This window comes from Malaclemys terrapin, chromosome 11, assembly GCF_027887155.1.
Source record: "Malaclemys terrapin pileata isolate rMalTer1 chromosome 11, rMalTer1.hap1, whole genome shotgun sequence".
NCBI classification, from domain to species: domain Eukaryota; kingdom Metazoa; phylum Chordata; order Testudines; family Emydidae; genus Malaclemys; species Malaclemys terrapin.
The window spans coordinates 77,718,590-77,738,897 of record NC_071515.1 but is presented as its reverse complement, the minus strand read 5'-3'; the positions used below and the strand labels follow the sequence as shown (position 1 = coordinate 77,738,897).

Genomic DNA, 20,308 nt, shown 5'->3' with positions numbered 1-20,308 from the left:
CCAGTTCACAAACTCCTTGAATGTGAGCTTAGGAACTCCACACCACAAGGTTTCTGCTTTGAAGTTAGGCCGTGTCTACAGCATACCGGCAGGGCTACAGTGCCGTGGCTAGGCCGGCATAACCCCATAGCATAGACACAGCCTGCACCTCCCTGAGCGACAGCAGCTAGGTCGACAGACGCATTCTTCTATCGACCCAGCTGGCTGCATGTCGGGGACTGGGTCAGCAGAGCTGTCATGCAGGGGCGGGGGGGATTTTGAACACCCCTGGGTGTTGTATTTATGTCAACCTACATTTGAACCATAGATCAGGCCTTAGTTTATGGAGAAAGATTTCTGCCCTGAAAACGCCAAGCCCAGTGGGTGCTGCCCCATGATGGGCGATTGAAGGTGCTGCTGAAAAACAAATAAAGAACAAGGAACGTCTCGGTGTAACTACAGTGGGTGTGACCCAGCGCCTGAAATACAAGCACGACATCGACACTCCAGGGAAAGAGCTTCGATCCGATCGCAGGGTCGAGGCCCTGATCCTGCGCAGGGACACCCCTGGGCAGCCCTGGCTCAGCGTCAAATTTACCACCTGACCCTGCTCACGTGAGTAGTCCTTGCTCACCTCCCCGTTGATTGCAGTGTTAAAGATCTCATCCCATTTGGGGTAAGTGCTTGAGACCACATCCTGCCCCTGCATGTTGGACCACAGGCTTGTACTGACTCGATCGTGATTTTTGCCAAGAGGAGACGGGGGAGGCGGGGGGAGCCTCTGACTCCAGCTCCTATTCTCAGAGCAGCGTCGGGGCCTTTCCGCGGTCACTGCCTTCATTGCAGAGGAAGGTGCTGTGCCGGTCGCTCTATTTGCGGCATGAAGACCCAGAATTATTGCAGGGGAACGGAAGGTGAGGCACTGGCCCCGGCTTTGTGGTGCACACCGGGGTGTCTGGTTACAGAACTCGCACGCTACGTATGACACGACCCCTGAGCTGTGTGCACGAGGCTTTGCAGACTAACCCAAACCGGCATGGACCGGCTCCAAAGGATTGAAGTGAGATGCTGCACCCGTGCGGGGCAGGGTGGGGACTGGAGGTGGCAGGGGAGAGGCAGCGTTGGGGGTTGGCCACTCAGGATTGCTGGAGTAGGAAGAACGTGAAGGTGCTGAAAGACACACGGCTCAAGAAGGGGTTTCAAGGCCAAGACCGAGGCCGGCCCGGGTCGGGGGGAGGTTTCAGGCCTAGCCGACGCATGGGGAAATGCTGCAGCGGGCAGAGGGGCAGGACAGCAGGGGACTGGGGTGGCATTCGGAGCGCGCCGCACAGGCTGGGGTGCAGGAGGTGCCGAGGGCTGAGCCACAGGGCTGAGCAGCCGATGCCGAGCCTGGGAGCGGCCTGTGATACGCTCAGGCGCTCTGGTTCCCCAGCCTGCCCTGCCCAGCTCACCGGTAGGGCCTTGTCTACACTACACAATTGAGTCAATCTAAGTTAAGTCGACAAACAGCCAATGCTGTCATTAAAGCAGGGGTTCACACGTACACTCTGCTTTCTGTTGGCGGTGTGTGTCCTCACCAGGAGCCTTTCCGCCCACTGACACGGGGCATTGTGATTATCCCTGAGCGACAGGTGGGGAAACTGAGGCACGTGGCAGGGTCATCAGCTGTGAGCCCTGCACCGGGGCTGACAGCTCGCGTTGTCAGCCCTGGGGCAGGGGGTGGGGGCGCTCCGGCTGTGAGCCCCACATGGGGCTGACAACTAACAGGTGATGTAAGTAACGGAGTCTACAGACACCACATCGCCCTAACCATGTCGCCCCAAGCCCGGGGCCTCTCACGGGGGCGGAGTGATGAAGTCGATGTGGCGGGTGACTTACCCGGGCAGGAGCGACACTGCCGTGTAGACACTGACGGGGTGGGGGTGACATCAGCTGCCTTACGTCGACCTGACTTCCTAGCGCAGCCCAGGCCGAAGCGGCTGCCTGGCTCAGCACTCAGGAAAGGTGCTGCAGAATGCGGTGCAGACCCAAGACAGTGGCCAGTCAGCGGCCCTGCCTCGCGCGGGGCCTGGCCTCGCCACGCGCTGACACCAGCGGGCACTTGGCCCCCTCCGGATCAGGTCTTTACAGCCGCTGTTGCTATTGCTCCCGCTGGATCCAGCGCCCTGGGCCCCCACCTGTTCCCCCCCGGCAGCAGGCTATGGGGGCGAGGGCAAGTCTCCTGCCCAACTGCCGGCTCCAGGGGGTGCGTCCCCCTTGTCAGGGGTCTGCGCTGCTAATCACCAGCGCTGTGGGTGCTGGGGTTGTTTGCACAGCTGCTATGCTGGGCGGACGGGTGGCCATGCGGTTGAGGGATAGGGCTGAGAGTCACCGACTCCCTGTGTGACCTTGGGCAAGTGACGGCCCCACCACGTGCCTCAGTTTCCCCATCGGTAGGTTAGGGCTAATCCCTCTCACCCACCTTCCCTGGGGCTCAGTCAGCCATGTTTGCAGAGAGGCTGGAGCCAGGCAGCCACCCCCTGTCGTGTGACGCTGGCTTTCAAGCCCAACGGCTCCTGTGAGTTTGTTCTTTGCTTCGAGTCCAGCCCGCGAACGCAGTGGAACTGCTGTGCTGGGTTTCCTCTTTGTGGCTGGGACGATGAACCGGGTTCTGCTTTTAGCTCTTAGAGACCAGCCGCCCTTGCTTGGAGTTAGGCCGGGACCTGCCCTTTGGCTGAAGCTAGCTTGGTTTCCCCGCTGCCGCGTGATCCTCTCCAACCAGGATCTGCAGACAGCCCCCCACGCCGCTGTGCTTGGCTGGGGTCAGCTGGAAAGTGCTGAGAACCTGTCAAGCAGCAATACAGGCACTGGCTGGATCTAGATTCGTAGGCTCCTGGCTGCCAAGCCCAAGTTTTACTGAGTCACCTTCTCCCTGCATGGCCCAAGCTCCTACCTGTGCCAGGCGGGGCGGAGCAGGCCAGCGCCCGAAGGGGGCCAGACAATAGGGAACGGCTGACACTGATGTGGGCAGCCAAGGGGCAGAGGCAGGTGGCACAGCCAGGTCCTGGCATTAGCCAGACCGGGGTCTCCAGGCTGCTGCAGGCGGGTTGTACTTGGCACCATTGTGGGTGGGGGTTGGTGTACGTGGCAATGGGGCAGGAGTGGGGGTGGAAGGGGTCGAACAGACCTGGGATTGCTGCTAGCCCAGGGCAGGCGGAAGTTCTGCATCTTGTTGAGTGTGTGGGAAGAGCCCCTGGACCCACAGCCCCTCGCCCTGCCCTGGCCCCGCACCGCAGGGCTCTTTAGACCATAGGGGGAGGCTCTGTGGGTCAGACACGGCTTTCCCCTGGGAGCAGGAGGCCTCGCCCTGGAGGAAGCGGAGGCCGCAGTAGCTTTGCCAGGGGGATTCCCTGGATTGCTCCATCGTCGGGACCTGCTGTGACCTGCAGCACCGGGTGACCTGCTGCCTCCCAGCCAGCTTGGGCTGACTCGGGGGAGGTGGGGGCCTTATGGGGGGTGTGACACACACACCAGCTCACCTCACCCATCACTCAGCTGAGAACAGCCCCCTCCCACCCAGCCTCGAACGGCTCAAGGGCTGCAGCGCTGGGAGGGGAACGAGGGGGGGCAGGAGAAATGTGCTGAGTTCCCCCCACCCCCACTACCCAGGCTGCACGAGGGGTCATTCAGGATCTGCGGGGGGGGGGGAAGAGGGGAGGGGCTGCCTCCATGCAGGGAGGAGCAGGGGTGGAGGGAGGGAAGTCTAGGGACCCCCCTGCAGAGTGCAGCGTGTGACAAAGTTCCTCCTCTATCTTGGTGGGTCCTGCACTTATTGGCAGATTTTCTTGCCTCAGAGATTCACCATGTGGGTTGGGGAACAGCCCAGAGACCTTCCCCTCTGGGAGAACCCACAGTCCAGGTCAATTGGGAGGTTTGGGGGAACCCGGGCCCGCCCTCTACTCCGGGTTCCAGCCCAGGGCCCTGTGCACTGCAGCTGTCTATAGTGCCTCCTGTAACAGCTGCATGACAGCTACAACTCCCTGGGCTACTTCCCCATGGCCTCCTCCAAACACCTTCCTTATTCTCACCACAGGACCTTCCTCCTGGTGTCTGATAACACCTGTGCTCCTCAGTCCTCCAGCAGCACACCCTCACCCTCTGACTCTCAGCTCCTTGCACCTTTTGCTCCCAGCTCCTCACACTCCCACCACAAACTGAAGTGAGCTCCTTTTAAAACCCAGATGCCCTGATTAGCCTGCCTTAATTGATTCTAGCAGCTTCTTAATTGGCTCCAGGTGTCCTAATTAGCCTGCCTGCCTTAACTGGTTCTAGCAGGTTCCTGATTACTCTAGAGCAGCCCCTTCTCTGGTCACTCAGGGAACAGAAAACTACTCATCCAGTGACCAGTATATTTGCCCTCTACCAGATACCTGTACCCCACTGGTCTGGGTCTGTCACAAGTGCTACACCCCTCCAAAGGGACCCCCCCAGGCTGGCTGCCCCGTGCCAGCGTGGAGAGACAGAACTGCTCCTGGGCACGCTTGTCGCCCTGCAGCCAACACCTCCAGCAGCTGCTTCTGGTGCAGCGCCCCTCCATGCACCCCACCCGGCAGCATCTCCCAAAGCCCCAGGGATCAGGGACACCAGGGCGGTGCTAATCCTGCTGTGGTGTTGTGAAGGCCCACTGAGCAAGCTTGGGGGGGGGGGGGGGGCGTCACCAGCCCAGCCTCCCCCCAGCCACATGAGCTCTGTGGGGAAGTTTGTGATTGCCACATTTTGCAGTAACCAGGAACTGCTCGCCCGGGGAGCTGGGTTCCTGTCCGGTCCGGGTGAATCACCCTCCAGGCATGGAAAGCCAAGGGCAAGCAGGGCCAGCGGGCTGGACCCAGCCATTGCTCTGGGCTAATGGGCTCAATTCTCTGTCCTCCCTGTACACGCATAGGAGGCCTGTCCCCAGCTCCAGCCCATGAGAGCCCCACTGGCAAAGCAGCACAGTCTAGCGGTTAGAGCAGAGGAGGGGGGGACTCAGCTCCAGGGGGCTGTTCCTAGCTCTGCGGGGGAGGGATGTGGTTCAGGGTCTGGGCTGGGACCTATTGCACCCTCTGCCACAGAGCTGCAGGGTGACACAGGACAGGTCAGACTCGCTCTGTGCCTCAGTTTCCCCCCACCCCCTGGGTAGAATGCAACTTACCTCTGTTCCAGTGGCTTGAGAGCTGGGCTGGAAGAGATGGGTATTATGAGAAGGTCTCTTGGCCTACCTCAGTTTACCCAGGCAGTGGTGACCGTGGAAGGGGGACACTTACAGCCCGCAGCCCCCATATCCTCACCCTGTCTCAGACCTTTCCCACCATCCTCTGCTAGGGGCAGCCCTGGGAAGGGACAGGGGGATTGGGGACCCAAAGGGGCATGGCCGCGGTAGACTCCTGCACCTGCAATTCTGCGTCCTGCAAAACCCTGCAGATGTTCGTGTCAAAGGCAGCAGCCGCTCCCCCCATTACAAGAGGAAAGGTCAATTTCCTGATCCTTCTGGGCTGAGTCAGCTCCAGGCTCCTAACTCGCCCATGCAGCCGGAGTCAGAGACCTCTGGCTTCCATTCCACCCAACTCCTGCAGGCTGACAGCCCGTCAAGGCTGAAATCGCACAGCACAGCAGACTTGTGGTTTCCTGTGTGTTATAAAGCCAGGGGTGAGGGGACGGGCCGGCCGGCCGATCTCAGGGCCTGTGTCATTCCAAAGGATGAATACTGGACGCAACAGCCAGGCGCTTCACTTCATCTGGTCTTTTACACGTTACCAAAATCCCCTCGTTTATCCAGCTCACATCTGTAAACAGTGTGGCCGCAGCACCCCTGGGGAGCACTGCACCCACAACCCCCTGCTTTGGGGGTCTGGGGGACGGCTACCTGCACTGCACCAGTCCTGCAACGAACGGAGGCAGTGCTGGGTGTGGATACACTCAACGGGCTTTCGCTAGCCAAGGGGCCGGGGCGTAGCCACGCCGTTGCAAGTTCTCCCCATCCCGGCCCCGCATGTGGCAGACCGTGGTCCAAGGCTGGGGGGGCTGGGGGTTAAGCCTCTCCCATGTAACTGACCGGAGGATGCCCTAATCCCATTGGGAGTGACTCCCCCAGCCCCACACGGACTCTTTCCGCCCCGGGTTAAATGAACAGAGCCCAGTGCCTGGAAGCTGCTGCCCGCCGGTTTAATGCCCGGAGGCGGCCGGCCCTTCAGACGTGGCCGCGGAAGGGGCTGGGCTTGCCGGAGGCCTGGAAGCTGCTGCCCGGCGGGCGCTGCCTGGCGAACGGGGCGAAGAACTCGGCGGCGAAGGTGAGGACGTCGTCGGGCTTGTGCAGCAGCAGGAGCTGCAGGAAGTCGGCCAGCAGGGTGCGCAGCTCCGGGTGGCGCCGGGCATAGGAGGCGTGGCCGGCCTGCAGCTCCTCCTGCAACGGGAAAGAGGCCCCACCTCCATCAGCCCCACGCGGGAGGCTTCGGGGTAACGCACCAGGGGAGGGAACCCGCACTCCTGAGGCAGACCGGCGATCAGGCAGGCCTGGCGTCCTGCGCCCGGCTCCAGAGCCAGCGACAGCCGCCCCCACAGTGAGCCGACGGTAGGGCCGGGATAGACGCGCAATCCAGTCTCCGGCTGCCCCTCCAAAGCTCCTGGTGCTGGGGCAAACCTGGGGCTGGAGAAACGCAGCCCTGGGGAACCGAGGTCCTGCAGGACAGCTCCATTGGGAGAGGACTTGCAGAAGGGAGAAGTAGAGCTCCATATGAAAACACACGTGACACAAGCAGAACATTGATAGAAGTACAGAAACATGCCCCCCCGCAGAGTAACCCGAATAAAGGAGCGTACCCCAAAGCAACCGGCAAATCTGGTACCACCTCTCCCATGCTGCGGCACTATCAGGTCCCAGCGTTCAGGCATCTCCACTGCAGGCTGGACTAGTAACATCCCCTCGGCCGCCCCCCTCGTGCCAGGAGCTGCATCCTGGGGGCGGCTGGTCCGACAACTCAGCACAGCCCCCAACTCACCTTCCTGTCCAGGAACTGGGAGTAGAGCTGCACGTCTTCCTCCCAGTCCAGGGGCTTCTTCTCGAAGACGGGCCGGGGCTCCACTTCATCTGGGGGGAGCAGGCAGGTCTCACGATACGGGATTCAGAAAATGGGGTTCAGGGAGCCCAGCGTTTGTCTCGTGCCCAGCAGCACCCGGAGGGGCTAACCCGGCTCTCTCCGCTGTACCAATCCCCTGGCCCCCCTCCCAGCTTCGCCGCTATTCCGCACGCCCTGCGCCGTCTCACGGCAGCAGCAGGGAGAGAGCCCAGACCCCACTGAAATCAGCGGGAATAAGTAGCCTATCTACCTTTGAGGGTCTGGGCCCCAGAACCTCCTGCTCCAAGATGTGAGCTCAAGGAGTCCCCACTAGCTGTTGGCAGGATGGGGCCTCTGACACACAGCGGGGTGCTTCCAATTTCTCGCCACAGAGGGCAGCGGGGACGCACGCTGGCCAGCTCTCTTGGTGCTGCCACAAGCCAGTCCCACCGGTGCCTGGGTCAGCGATGGCAGAAGAGGGTGAGTGTCTGCGATTCCCAACACCCATGTGTCCCACGCTCTGTGACCCCCCCGCCCCCCCCACGCCCAGTCTGACAGCACATCCGCAGCCTGGGGAGGGACTAGCCGCTGCTGGAACCAGATCAGAAGGAGTCTTGTTTCAGAGAGCTGCGGCACAGACCCAGGTACCCTTCGTACCATGGGACCCCCTTCCCCGGCCCATGATGCTATCCCCACCCCTAGACCGCCTCCAGGCTCCTTACCTACATCGATGAGAACGGGCAGCTGCTGGAGCACCATGGTGGCTGGGGACCCAACCTGGACACGACGGGCCAAATGTCTGAGTGATGGAGAGGAGCGGGTGAAGGACCTGGTCATACACCGTTACCTTCTACCTCCCCGTGCCTGGCTGTGGGGCCGCCCGCCACGGGCACCTGGGAGCCCCTGCGCCTGGCGCAGAGACGGGTGCCGTGGATTCGTTATTCCCCTGTATGTACAGGGATGTGGGCGGGCGCCACCGCTCTGGGGGCAGCTGGAGTTGTGTGGCCAGACGTTTCTCTGCCGTGGGGTCTCCTCCCCGGCCCAGGGGCCAAATGCGGCTGGCTCCTGGCTGCGCCGCTGTCACCCCTTCGTGTCGAGGGAGGGCGAGGAAGCGCCAGGACGCCTTGCACGGCCCGGCCCTGCCTCCGGCTCAGCGGCCATCAGAGCACCCCAAGGGAGGGATGGGCTCGCGCTGCCCTCTAGTGGACGGGCTCCCATGGCGGACGGGGCGGAGATTCCCCTCCTGCTGCGGGGCGACAAGGTCCCGGCTTTGATTCCCGCTGCCGTCTGCACAGGCCCACAAAGGCTGCAGGGGAGCCGGCAGCGGGAGCGGGGCGAGAGGCCCAGGGAACTGCACTTCCCCTAGCATGGATCCAGGGAGGTTTAACAGCCCCTGTCCTTTTAGAAACAGAGGGGGTGACTGGCTCCGGGGCTGGGGGACAGGATCCGGAACCCCCCACCCGCCCCCCATAGACTAAATCTGACCCTGTTGCCCTGGGAGATAAGTGACAGGAGGCAAGCCCACCTCTGGAAATCCCTGGAGCAAGGCTCCCCCCGCCGAGGCCCCAGGAGGGATAGGGCCAGGATGGGGCCCAGCGTTTGAGAGACACAGGCAGGCCGCTCACAGGCCCCAGGGAGGGCAGAGGCGGACGGCCAGGGACGGCCACCACCGAGCGAGAGCTCAGGAGGGGCCCCGGGAGCCGAGCAGGGCTCGGGCGGGTGACGGGCCGCTGGGTTCTCCTACCCGTCGGACAGGAAGTAGAACTGCCAGGTCATGGGGATGCCCTCGTCCGGGCACACGGCCCTCCCAATCACAAACACCTCCACCTCCGTCATGCCCACCAGCTGCTTCTGGAAGCCCATGGCGGTCTGTAGAGGAAGAGACTGTGAGAGAAGGAGCAGGACAAGCCCTTTTAACCCTCAGGCTGGGCCGTGCCCCCCCGCAGCTGCTACAGGCCAGGAGATGTGTGTGTGGGGGGGGAGACATGGAGGAAGGTCACAGATTCGTAGATTCCAAGGCCAGCTCCTCCAGCCGCGGGGGAGGGGAGGAAGCCAGCTCCTCTGGCTGTGGGGGGCACAAAAAATGCCCCTCCAAAAGCGGCCAAATCTTTATTCCTGGGCAGGCCCCTCTTGAGTCAGAAATTGTCGGTGACGGAGAATCCACCACGACGGCTGGGAAATTGCTCCAGTGGCGAATTCCTCTCGCTGTTACCAACAGGCGCCTTATTGCCAGCCTGAACGTGTCTGGCGTCAACTTCCAGCCACTGGCTTGGGTTTGAGCGGTCCCTGCCAGCCCCGAGTGCCCAGTATGGAATACGGGTTCCCCACGTACATACATACAGACTGCGCTCATGTCCCCCCTTAGCCTTCTCTTCTCTTCCTTCAGTCTCTTACCACAAGGCAGGTTCTCTGATCCTTTCCATCATTCTCATGGCTCTTCTCTGACCCCTCCCCAATTTATCAACCTCCTTCCTGAACGGAGGGCCCCAGAGCTGGACAGCGGATTCCAGCAGCGGCCGTACCAGTGCCCAAGCCAGAGGTAAGAACGTCTCTGCTCCTCCTCAAGATTCCCATTTATATGGCCCAGGATGGCATTAGCCCTCTAGGCCACAGCGTCATACTGGGAGCTTGTGTTCAGCTGATAACCCACCACAACCCCCAATTCTCCTCCCACACCCAGACCCCCTCCCCAGTGGATCTCCCTAAACCAGGGGTGGGAAAACATTTTGGCCTGAGGGCCACATCTGGGTATGGAAATTGTATGGTGGGCCATGAATGCTCACGAAATTGGGGATTGGGGTATGGGAGGGGGTGAGGGCTCCGGCTGGGGGTGCGCGCTCTGGGGTGGGGCTGGGCATGAGGGATTGGGGATGCAGGAGAGTGCTCCGGGCTGGAACCAAGGGGTTCAGAGGGCAGGAGGGGGATCAGGGCTGGCATAGGGGATCAGGGGTGCAGGCTCCGGGCAGAGCTTACCTCAAGCAGCTCCCGGAAGCAGCAGCATGTCCTTCCTCCAGCTCCTACGCGGAGGCGCAGCCAGGCAGCTCTGCGCTCTGCCCCATCCGCAGGCGCCGCTCCTGCAGCTCCCATTGGCCACGGTTCCCTGCTAATGGGAGCTGCAGGGGTGTGCTTGGGGCGGGGCAGGGCAGCGTGCCAAGCCCCCTGGCTGCCCCTACACATTGGCTGCTGGAGGGGGGGGGGGTCATGCTGCTGATTGTGGGAGCCGTGTGGAGTGGGGCAAGCCCTCGACACTGCTCCCCATCTGGAGCACCAGAGCGGGGCAAACCCCTGAGCCCACTCCCCAGGGGGAGCTCGAGGGCCGGATTAAAATGTCTGAAGGGCCGGATGTGGGCCCCAGGCCGTAGGTTGCTCACCCACCCTGCACCCCACTGTCTAGGAGCCCCTTCCCCACCCAGATCCCACCGTCAGGGTCCAGGATCCCCTAGTCCCTGCCCCCAGGGCAGGGCGACCGCCCACCCCGGGGCAGACGCTTTCGGGTGTGGCTGTGCCCGGGTGGAGGGCAGCTTCGGCAGCACTCACGTAGGTGGAGGTGCAGACGCGGGCCTCGCTGTCGAAGGCCAGGAAGGTGGTGTTCTGGGGCACGGCCCTTCGCCTGGCCAGCACCCGCAGCACCAGCAAGTTGGCAGCTTCCGAGATGAGGCCGTGCAGGGAGGCGCAATTGTAGGAGACGCTCTGGGTCTGGACCTCATGCTGCAGAGAGATGGGGGGTGGGGAAGGGACTGACGGGGACCCAGCCTGGCCCGTGGGATCCTCAGGACCCAGCATCCCAGACCAGCTTTGCAATCAGACTGCACCCCCAGCCACGGGAACAAGAGGGAGAAAGAAATTCACTGGCAACAACTGTGCCCCAGGGAGGGGGCAGCTCAGCTCCCGAGACCCCCGGCTGGCCCCGCACATGACGCAGGCTGAACCGCTGCTGGGAGGTGAGGCCCCCTCCTGCTAAGGGACCCAGGCAGGGAGCCCTAGGAGGAGCGGGGCCCTATGCTTTGAGGTTTGCCCCCATCTCTCCCCCCAGAAACCTGCGCCCCTAGTGAGACTTGCCATCCCCACTCCGAGGCTGGGAGCCACGAACCCGACCCCGGCTGCTGACTCAGAGCACCCCCCCCCGCAAGCCCGCCAGGCTGCCCTGTTAGTGCAACCAGACCTGCCCCCCATCTCCGCCAGCCCGGCAATGGGAGCCGGGGACTGGCCACGGCAATGGCGCCCCCTGCTGTTTGGCCATGGGACAGCCGCAGCCCGTGGAACATGCTTAGCAGGGCTGAGAGCGTTTCAGGACAAACTGGTGTGTGGCATGGGGGTGAGGGGAAGCCCCATAGGGAGCTCCCCACCCCAGGGCTCTGCAGAGAGGGACAAGGGGCCAGCCAGGCTTTCAGATCCCTGCAGACGTGACCCCCCCCAGCCTTACCCCTCCTTCCTCAATGATTTTCGTGACAACCAGCCTGCCTCCGCGCTTCACTACGTGGGTCTTTCTGTCCAGGGGGTGGGCTCTGAACTGCAAGCGGGAGCAAATACAGCAGAGTGAGGTACGCAGGGCAGGAGTGCAGGACCTGGCAGGGCGTAGGCTGCTATGGCCAGGGGTGTTGGGGGCATATCCCCTCGGGGGACAATCCGGCCTCCTGGGGTCTCATCTATTTGCTCTCAGTAAAGTCTGGAGCCAGAGCGGCTCACCTGCTTGTTCCCCACTCAGACGCCCAGCAAGAGGGGGACCAACCCTCATGCTTCAGTGCCGCAGGGGTCAGGAAGGATGCTTCCATGGGCAGCACTGTATGACTGGCCCAGTGCATCATGGGAGGTTCCACCTTCTGAAGATACAGGTATTGGCCATGGCCCAAGGGATGGTGCCAGGCCATGAAGACCAATGGTTTGATCCAGGAGGGGTGCTGGCAGAGCAGCCGGGGCGACGGCCAGATCCAGGGTGTCTGGGGACAGGATGGACCGGCGATCTGACCCAGGACAGCAGGGGACAGGCTTGCTGGGCCCAGTGGTCTCTCCTGCCAATCATCCGCAGCGCAGGAACCACTGCGAACACTGCGATTCTGCCCGGAGACTGGCCGCGGGCAGCAGGGGCCAGTGACGCCTGGAGGGGAACGGAGCCAGCGACCCCGTAAAGAACAGGGAGAGAGAAACACACCCCGCCGGCAGCGCTGCCTACAAACATACAAACACCGAGCGGGGGCAGCAGCAGGACGCCGAGGCGGTTGTGCCGTGTCGTGGTTGGAGCACGGGGGCTAGGAGCAGGCAGGATCCAGGTTCTAATCCCAGCTGAACCCCGACTCATTGGGTAAGCCCCATGACAGCTCCTTGCAACCCAGAGAGGGGCCAGAGAACTGTCTGGAGATCTACCTCGGGGAAGGAAAGGCTGCAAAGGAGCCGGATAAGAGCAGGTTTATCTTGCCCTCTGCCGGCGACCGCAGGGGAGCAGGCAGTTACCTTCACGTATTCCTGCTGATGCTGCTCCAGGGTTTCCAGCCGCTTTGATACGTAAGCTGATGGAGAGGAAACAAAAGCTACGCTCAGCCCAGATCAGCTCCATTTGCCAGAGTTCCCTGCCCGCTGGCCCGGCCTGGTCCCTCCGGCCTTGACTGCAGGTGCCTTGGAAATGTCCCGGGAGCCCAGGGCTTCCCCAGTATTGCATGGAGTCCTGGTGCCCCGTCTGCCTGCAACTGCCAAGCCCCTGCACATGGGCGCTCCGGGGCGGATCCCAGCAGAGATATGTCCCTGCTAGAATAACAGGACCACCAGGGAGGGACTATTTGTCCACCTGCTCCGGCTGGCGGTGGAAGCACCCGTGACCTGTTTGCGCTGTTGCCTTTCGGCACCATCAGCAGCGCTGGTGGGAGCCAATCACATTCAGGCCCAGAACTGCATATCCGGATCTCCATGCCACGGCCCGGCCCATTTTCACTTGTCGTTCCTTCTTGGCGGCTAATGCAGGGAGTTTCCTGGGGTGTCCTAATGGTTGCCTGCTCCGTGCTGGAGGGGGCAAGGGTGTGGTCCCCCAGTCCCCCGGCCACAGGCGGGCGGGGGCTGGGAGCGCTGGTAGGTACAAGGTCTTATTGCGCTCGTGAGAGACATCCGTCGCCTGGTGATCTGAGGGGCGCTGGTGCAGGGCTCCAGGCCACACCGCTGGAAGGAGGTGTGGGCCAGCTGGCGAGGGTCAGGCCTGGAGGTGCTGAGGCTGACAGCGATCCCCAGGAGCAACCCCCCCCCCCCCCGCTCCCCCCCAGGCCCTTACAGCCACTTCTGCCTCTTGCCGGAGCCAAAGGGCCAAGACTGGGCAGCACCTGCACCTCTTCTCGGCATGTGGGGCCAAGAGGATTGGGATGAGGGACCTCACCAGAGCAAGAGGGCGGTGGGGGGGGGGAATATCGGGGCCCATCTGGCATCTCATAGCAGGTGTCTCTCTGCCCCAGCCCACTCCCCCTTGCAGACACCAGCTCAGTGGTGCCTCCTCGGCCTACCTGTGATGGAGGAGCCGCAGGGCACTTCATTGATGGTGCCCTGGCTGGCGGCATGGACCAAGTAGCAGTCCTCTTCCTGCCCACCCTGCTCCTCATAGCAGGCCGGCTGCACCGAGATTGAGAAGTGCCCGAGCGGCTGGCCGCTCTCCGAGACCATGACCAGCGACTCCGCAAAGAGACAGGGTCTCAGCTCCTCCGCGCCTGGGAGACAGGACACGACGACAGCAAATCACTGCCACACGCAGACTGACGGGGGCTCCATCCATTCCCCCCAGAACCCCCAGTACGGCCAGATGCCTCCTCTCAGACAAAACCTCAACCCTCCTCCTCCCTCCTGCTGCCTGACCAAGAGTCTCAAACGGCCATTAGTAAAGTCTCCGAGACCCACAAGGCAGGGTCGGTGTTACGGTACCATGTAACGCATGGGGAAACTGAGGCACAGCAGGAGGCAGGGACTTGCCCTAAAGTCAGTCAGGAAGGCTGAGATAGAGCAGAAGGTCTGAATCCTAGTGCCTGCTCTGACCACTAGACCCTGCTCCCCTCAAGAGCCAGGAAGAGAACCCAGGAGTCCTGACTCTCAGTCCTGTCCGTTAGCCACAAGGCCGCCCGTCTCCTAAGTAATGCCATGGAGATGGAAGTCTGTCTGGTGCACCCACATCAACAACAGTGTGTTTATGTGACAGGCCGTTCAGAGAAGAGTGAGAGGGGCTGATCAGTGGACTGGAGGAGAGATTTAACAAGCTCTGTCTCGCTTGGCCAAGGGGTTGTGGGGAAGGGTCCGCAAATATCTCAAGGATGTAAATGCCAAGGGGTGAGATGGTTTCTCTGACATGCTGCCGGGGGAAGGCAGTACTGCAGTCAAAACGATCATAGAAATGTAGGACCGCAAGGGACCTCGAGAAGTCTAGACCAGTCCCCTGCACTCATGGCAGCACTATCCCTGACAGGTGTTTGTCGAACCTGTTCTTAAAATCCTCCACTGACAGAGATTCCACAACCGCCCTAGGCAATTGGTTCTGTGCCTGACTCCCCTGACAGTTGGGAAGTTTTTCCTAATGTCCAACCTAAACCTCCTTTGCTGCAATTGAAGCCCATTGCTTCTTGTCCTGTCCTCAGAGGTTATGGAGAATAATTTTTCTCTCTCATTCTAACAACCTTTTACGTACTTGAAAACTAGTATGTCCCCTCTCAGCCTTCTAAACAAACCCAGTTTTTTCAATCTTCCCCCACAGGTCATGTTTTCTAGATCTTTCAACATTTTTGTTGCTCTTCTCTGGACTTTCTCCAATTTGTCCACATCTTTCATAAGAACATAAGAATGGCCGTACTGGATCAGACCAAAGGTCCATCAAGCCCAGTGTCCGGTCTTCCAACAGCAGCCAGTGCCAGGTGCCCCAGAGGGAATGAACAGAACAGGGAATCATCAAGTGATCCATCCCCTGTCGCCCATTCCCAGCTTCTGGCAAACAGAGGCTAGGGACACCATCCCTGCCCAGCCTGGCTAATAGCCATTGATGGACTTATCCTCCATGAATCTATCTAGTTCCCTTTTGAACCCCGTTATAGTCTTGGCTTTCACAACACAACAAGGAGTTCCAGAGGTTGACAGTGCGTTGTGAAACAATACTTTCTTGTGATTGTTTTAAACCTGCTACCTATTAATTTCATTTGGTGACCCCTTGTTCTTGTGTTATGAGGAGGAGTAAATAACACTTCCTTATTCACTTTCTCCACACCACTCACGATTTTATAGACCTCTATCATATCCCCCCTTAGTCGTCTCTTTTCCATGCTGAAGAGTCCCAGTCTTACTAATCTCTCCTCATATGGAAGCTGTTCCATCCCCCTAACCATTTTTGTTGCCCTTTTCTGAATCTTTTCCAATTCCAATATATATTTTTTGAGAGGGGGCGACCACATCTACACGCAGTATTCAAGGTGTGGGCCTACCATGGATTTATATAGAGGCAATATGATATTTTTTGTCTTATTATCTATCCCTTTCTTGATGATTCCCAACATTCTGTTCACTTTTTTGACGGCCACTGCACACTGAGTGAATGTTTTCAGAGAACTATTCACAGTGACTCCAAGATCTCTCGAGTGGTAACAGCTAATTTAGACCCATCATGGTATATGTATAGTTGGGATTACGTTTTCCAATGTGCATTACTTTGCATTTATCAACATTGAATTTCATCTGCCATTTTGTTGCCCAGTCACCCAGTTTTGCGAGATCCTTTTGTAGCTCTTCGCAGTCTGTCTGGGACTTAACTGTCTTGAGTAGTTTTGTACCATCTGCAAATTTTGCCACCTCATTGTTTACCCCTTTTTCCAGATCATTTATGAATATGTTGAATAGGACTGGTCCCAGTACAGACCCCTGGGGGACACCACTGTTTACCTCTCTCTGTTCTGAAAACTGAACATTTATTCCTAGCCTTTGTTTCCTGTCTTTTAACCAGTTACTGACCCATGCCAGGACCTTCCCTCTTATCCCATGACTGCTTATTTTGCTTAAGTGTCTTTGGTTAGGGACCTTGTCAAAGGCTTTCTGAAGATCTAAGTACACTATATCCACTGGATCTCCTTTGTCCGCATGCTTGTTGACCCCCTCAAAGAATTCCAGTAGATTGGTGAGGCATGATTTCCCTTTACAAAAACCATGTTGACTATTTCCCAACAAATTATGTTCATCTATGTGTCTGACAATTTTGTTCTTTATGATTGTTTCAACCAATTTGCCCGGTACTGAAGTCAGGCTTACTGGCCTGTAGTTGCTAGGGCCACCTCTGGAGCCCTTTTAAAAAATTGGCGTCACATTAGCTATCCTCCAGTCATTTGGTATAGAAGCTGATTTAAATGATAGGTTACAGATGACAATTAGTAGTCCTGCAATTTTACATCGGAGTTCCTTCAGAACCCTTGCGTGAATACCATCAGGTCCTGGGGACTTATTATTGTTTAGTTTATCAATTTGTTCCAAAACCTCCTCTAATGATACCTCAATTTGGGACAGTTCCTCAGATCTGTCACCCAAAAAGAACGGCTCCGGTTTGGGAATCTCCCTCACATCCTCAACAGTGAAGACCCATGCAAAGAATTCATTTCGTTTCTCCGCAATGGCCTTATCGTCTTTGAGTGCTTCTTTAGCATCTTGAATCATCAGTGGCCCCACTGGCTGTTTAGCAGACTTCCTGCTTCTGATGTATTTAAAACAATATATGCTATTACTTTTGGAGTCTCTGGCTAGCTGTTCTTCAAATTCTTTTTTGGTCTTTCTAATTATATTTTTACGCTTCATTTGCCAGAGTTTATGCTCTTTTCTATTTTCCTCATTAGGATTTATCTTCCACTTTTTAAAGGATGCCTTTTTGCCTCTCACGGCTTCTTTTACTTTGTTGTTTAACCACGGTGACTCTTTTTTGGTTCTCTTACTATGTTTTTTAAATTGGGGGATACATTTAAGTTGAGCCTCTATTATGGTGTCTTTAAAAAGTTTCTACGCTGCTCGCAGGGATTTCAATTTTGGTGCTGTACCTTTTAATTTCCTGAAATGTGGTGCCCAGAACTGGCCACAATACTCCAGTTGAGGTTGAGGCCTAATCAGAACGGAAGAATTACTTCTCATGTCTTGCTTACAACACTCCTGCTAATACAGCCCAGAATGATGTTTGCTCTTTTTGCAGCAGTCTGACACCGTTGACTCCTTTAGCTTGTGATCCACCAGGACCCCCAGCTCCCTTTCCGCAGTACTCCTACCTAGGCCGTCATTTCCCCTGTATGCGTGCAACTGATTGTTCCTTCCTACGTGGAGGACTTTGCATTTGTCCTTATTGAATTTCATCCTATTTACTTCAGCCCATTTCTCCAGTTTATCCAGATCATTTTGAATTTTAAGCCTGTCCTCCAAAGCACTTGCAACTCCTCCCAACTTGGTATCATCCACAAACTATACAAGTGTCCTCTCAGCGCCATTGATGATGTTGAACAGAACCGGACCCAGAACTGATCCCTGCAGGACCCCACTCGTTATGCTCTTCCAGACTATGAACCACTGATAACTACTCTCTGGGAACGGTTTTCCAACCAGTCATGCACCCACTTTATAGTAGCTCGAACTAGATTGTATTTCCCTAGTTTGTTTAGGAGACGGTCAGGTGAGACAGTATCAAAAGCCTTACTAAAGTCGAGATAAACTATGTGTACCGCTTCCCCCCCATCCACAAAGCTTTTGTTGACAGGGTAACAAGCCATTAGGTTGGTTTGACACAATTTGTTCTTGACAAATCCATGCTATTACTTATCACCTTATTACCTTCACGGGGACTGTAAATGGATTGGGATGGGGCAAAGCAAAGGGACAGGTAGGCTAGCAGGAAATATTTGCTAACACTGAGATTTCTGTGAAGGACAATCCTGCCCTGACCCCGGAGATGGTCCCAACCCAGCCTTCCCCTATCTTTGAAATCTACGAAAGACACAGGTGCGAGTCGGCATCCCTCGCGGCAACCAGAGGGAAGTTGGCATTTAGCAAAAGCCACAACAAATGCGCCATTGAAATTGAAATCACAGCAACCTCAAGAGATGGGGTATCAGCTACAGCGGCATCTCAAGCAGAAGTGAAACCAGAAGAATACATCGTGGGATGCTGAGCGATGCCATCAACTCCAGCATTGGTGGCAGCTGGAGGAGGCGTGGGGAGTCACGACTCCTGGGCTCGATTCCTGACTCTTGACGGGGAGCGTGATGTTGAGGTGAGGGAGGGGGCTCTGAGAGCGAGGAGTCCCGGGATCTGTTCTTAGTTCTATAACTGTCTTGCCATCTGACCTCTCTCCCTGCCTCAGTTTACCCCACCATAAAATGGGACGACAGTATTTCCCTAACAAAATAGCAATAAAATAATAATACTCGGAGTTTACGCAGCAGCTTCCACCCAAGGGTCTCAATCTGGAACGAGCTGAGCCTCACAACTAGGGCAAGTTGAAAATTTTTTCATGGAAACTGAAAATTCAGTGTTTGACTTTCCACGAAAAGTGCCTGCTGCTTCCCACCTTTTGATTCTTTATCAAAAAACGGAATTCCTGAAAACTGAAATAGTTCCTTTCCTGGGGTGCCTCCTGGGAGTTGTAGTTTGGGAGACGCACGCTCCTATTCACCTTGATGCACCCCTCCCTGAGAGGGGAGACATGGTGCATCATGGGAGAGGTAGTTTGACCAGAGAGCCCAGACACTAGAGGAGAATAGGAGCAGGACGCATCCAAACTACAACACCCCAGAGACACTGCAGCAGCAGGTCAGATTCCAATTTCTCACCAAAAACTTGACAGATATTTTCCATAGGGGGGAAAAAAAAACCATGTTGTGACCAACTCTCCCCACAATCCCTCGGTGCCAGGGAGCAGTCTCATTACTCCCATTTCACAGAGGGGGAAAACAGAGGCACAGCAAGGGGATGTGATTTGCCCAAGACCACCCAGTGAGTCTGTGGGGCTGGGAACAGAATCCAAGTCTCCTGCCTCCCAAACCCCTTACTCATAGGGCTGTTGAGGGTTAATTATTGCTGGAAGGGCCCTGCGATCCTCCAACATAAGTGCAAAGTATTGTTATTATTCTGCAGAGCACAGCGGGGACTAGGGGGAGTCAAGGCAGGCTGGGGAGCCCAGCAAAGATCCCTTACTGATGGGAGGCCAGACAGGAGCCTGGCTCTTCAGTGCATCACCTAATGATCTTTTAAAGGAACGCAGTAATAGTTTAGCTTGTTAGCAGCCTGGGACGGTCTGCACCATAGACAGGCCTCTACCCTTTGTGCCATGGAGTAGCTGCGTTAGCTGTAAACCACAGGCTGTTCTAGTCCCTGGGCCCAGTCACTAGAGAACGACGTGGTCTCACACACACGCTAAGCACATGGCATGCACCAGACTCCCGCGTCATCCCAGAATCACGGACATGGGTGCCAGTAAATACGCCGGGGCCTGAGACCCCTGGCACACCAGCGCTGGACAGGTTCTGCCGTCAGATGCTCACGGCCAGACACGACTCTGCCAGGAAAGTCACACATACACGTACCCAGCCCCGAGGACGAGCTCCGTGGTGCTCGAAAGCGTGTCTCTTTCAGCAAGATTACCTCCCGCACCCATCCGGCAGCAGACACGGCTCTGCACGAGGCCACAGGGGGCCAGGCGAGCGGCTGGAAACGTATCACGTCGGCTGCCGTTCACAGGCTTCACAGGCTCCCCTCCATCACGGGGGGCGACCGTGGCTGAGCAGCGAACCCCTCACCCCGCCGGATAACGGAACCCCGAGCGGCACCCACCGATGAGCGAGAGGAATTCAGTGGCCCCCTCGCTGGCCGCTAGGACCCTCTGCACCGGCGCTGGCGAGTCGGTGTCATCCATCCCTTGGCGAAAGACCAGGCGACGCTTCCGAAGTCAGAGGAGTCAGATCGAAACCTCCACAGCTGGAGGCCCTGTGCAGGAGAACCAGTGAGACCCCTGCGCCTGGCAGCAGGGGAATCACCCCTACCCCTCTGTGCACAGCACTGGGGGGGACGACCCCCCATCCAGGCCTCCACCCCCTCAGCCCTCCATGCAAGCCCCAAATGGAGCCCTCCCCCCAACTATCCAGCCCCCCAATGGAGCAGCCCCCCAGCCCTCTGTGCACACCCCTTGGGAGGGGGGGGGGGGACACCCCCATCCAGGCCTCCACCCCCTCAGCCCTCCATGCAAGCCCCAGATGGAGCCCTTCCCCCAGCCCCGCCCCAGGGGAGTGCCCCTAACC

The 20,308-nt window shown here is 58.1% G+C and overlaps 1 protein-coding gene across 1 annotated transcript; it reads right to left on the bottom strand.

Annotated features, from left to right (window-relative positions):
* Positions 1 to 6,136: 6,136 nt before the first annotated feature.
* On the bottom strand, positions 6,137 to 20,096 carry CATIP (ciliogenesis associated TTC17 interacting protein). Its single transcript, XM_054044198.1, has 9 exons — positions 19,845 to 20,096; positions 13,529 to 13,729; positions 12,498 to 12,553; positions 11,473 to 11,559; positions 10,587 to 10,757; positions 8,794 to 8,918; positions 7,772 to 7,848; positions 6,993 to 7,081; positions 6,137 to 6,397 (listed from the first exon to the last, which is right to left on the bottom strand). The coding sequence occupies exons 1-9, from the start codon at positions 19,924 to 19,926 to the stop codon at positions 6,185 to 6,187; spliced, it is 1,101 nt and encodes a 366-aa protein (XP_053900173.1). The 5' UTR covers positions 19,927 to 20,096; the 3' UTR covers positions 6,137 to 6,184.
* Positions 20,097 to 20,308: the final 212 nt, after the last annotated feature.

Bases quoted from the DNA above. Each gene is read 5' to 3' on its own strand.
- CATIP (XM_054044198.1), bottom strand. From the start codon at position 19,926: ATGGATGACACCGACTCGCCAGCGCCGGTGCAGAGGGTCCTAGCGGCC. The intron at 13,730-19,844 runs GTGGGTGCCGCT...CCTGTCTCCCAG, and splicing joins TGAATTCCTCTCGCTCATCG to GCGCGGAGGAGCTGAGACCC. The intron at 12,554-13,528 runs GTAGGCCGAGGA...CCTCTCCATCAG, and splicing joins CTGCGGCTCCTCCATCACAG to CTTACGTATCAAAGCGGCTG.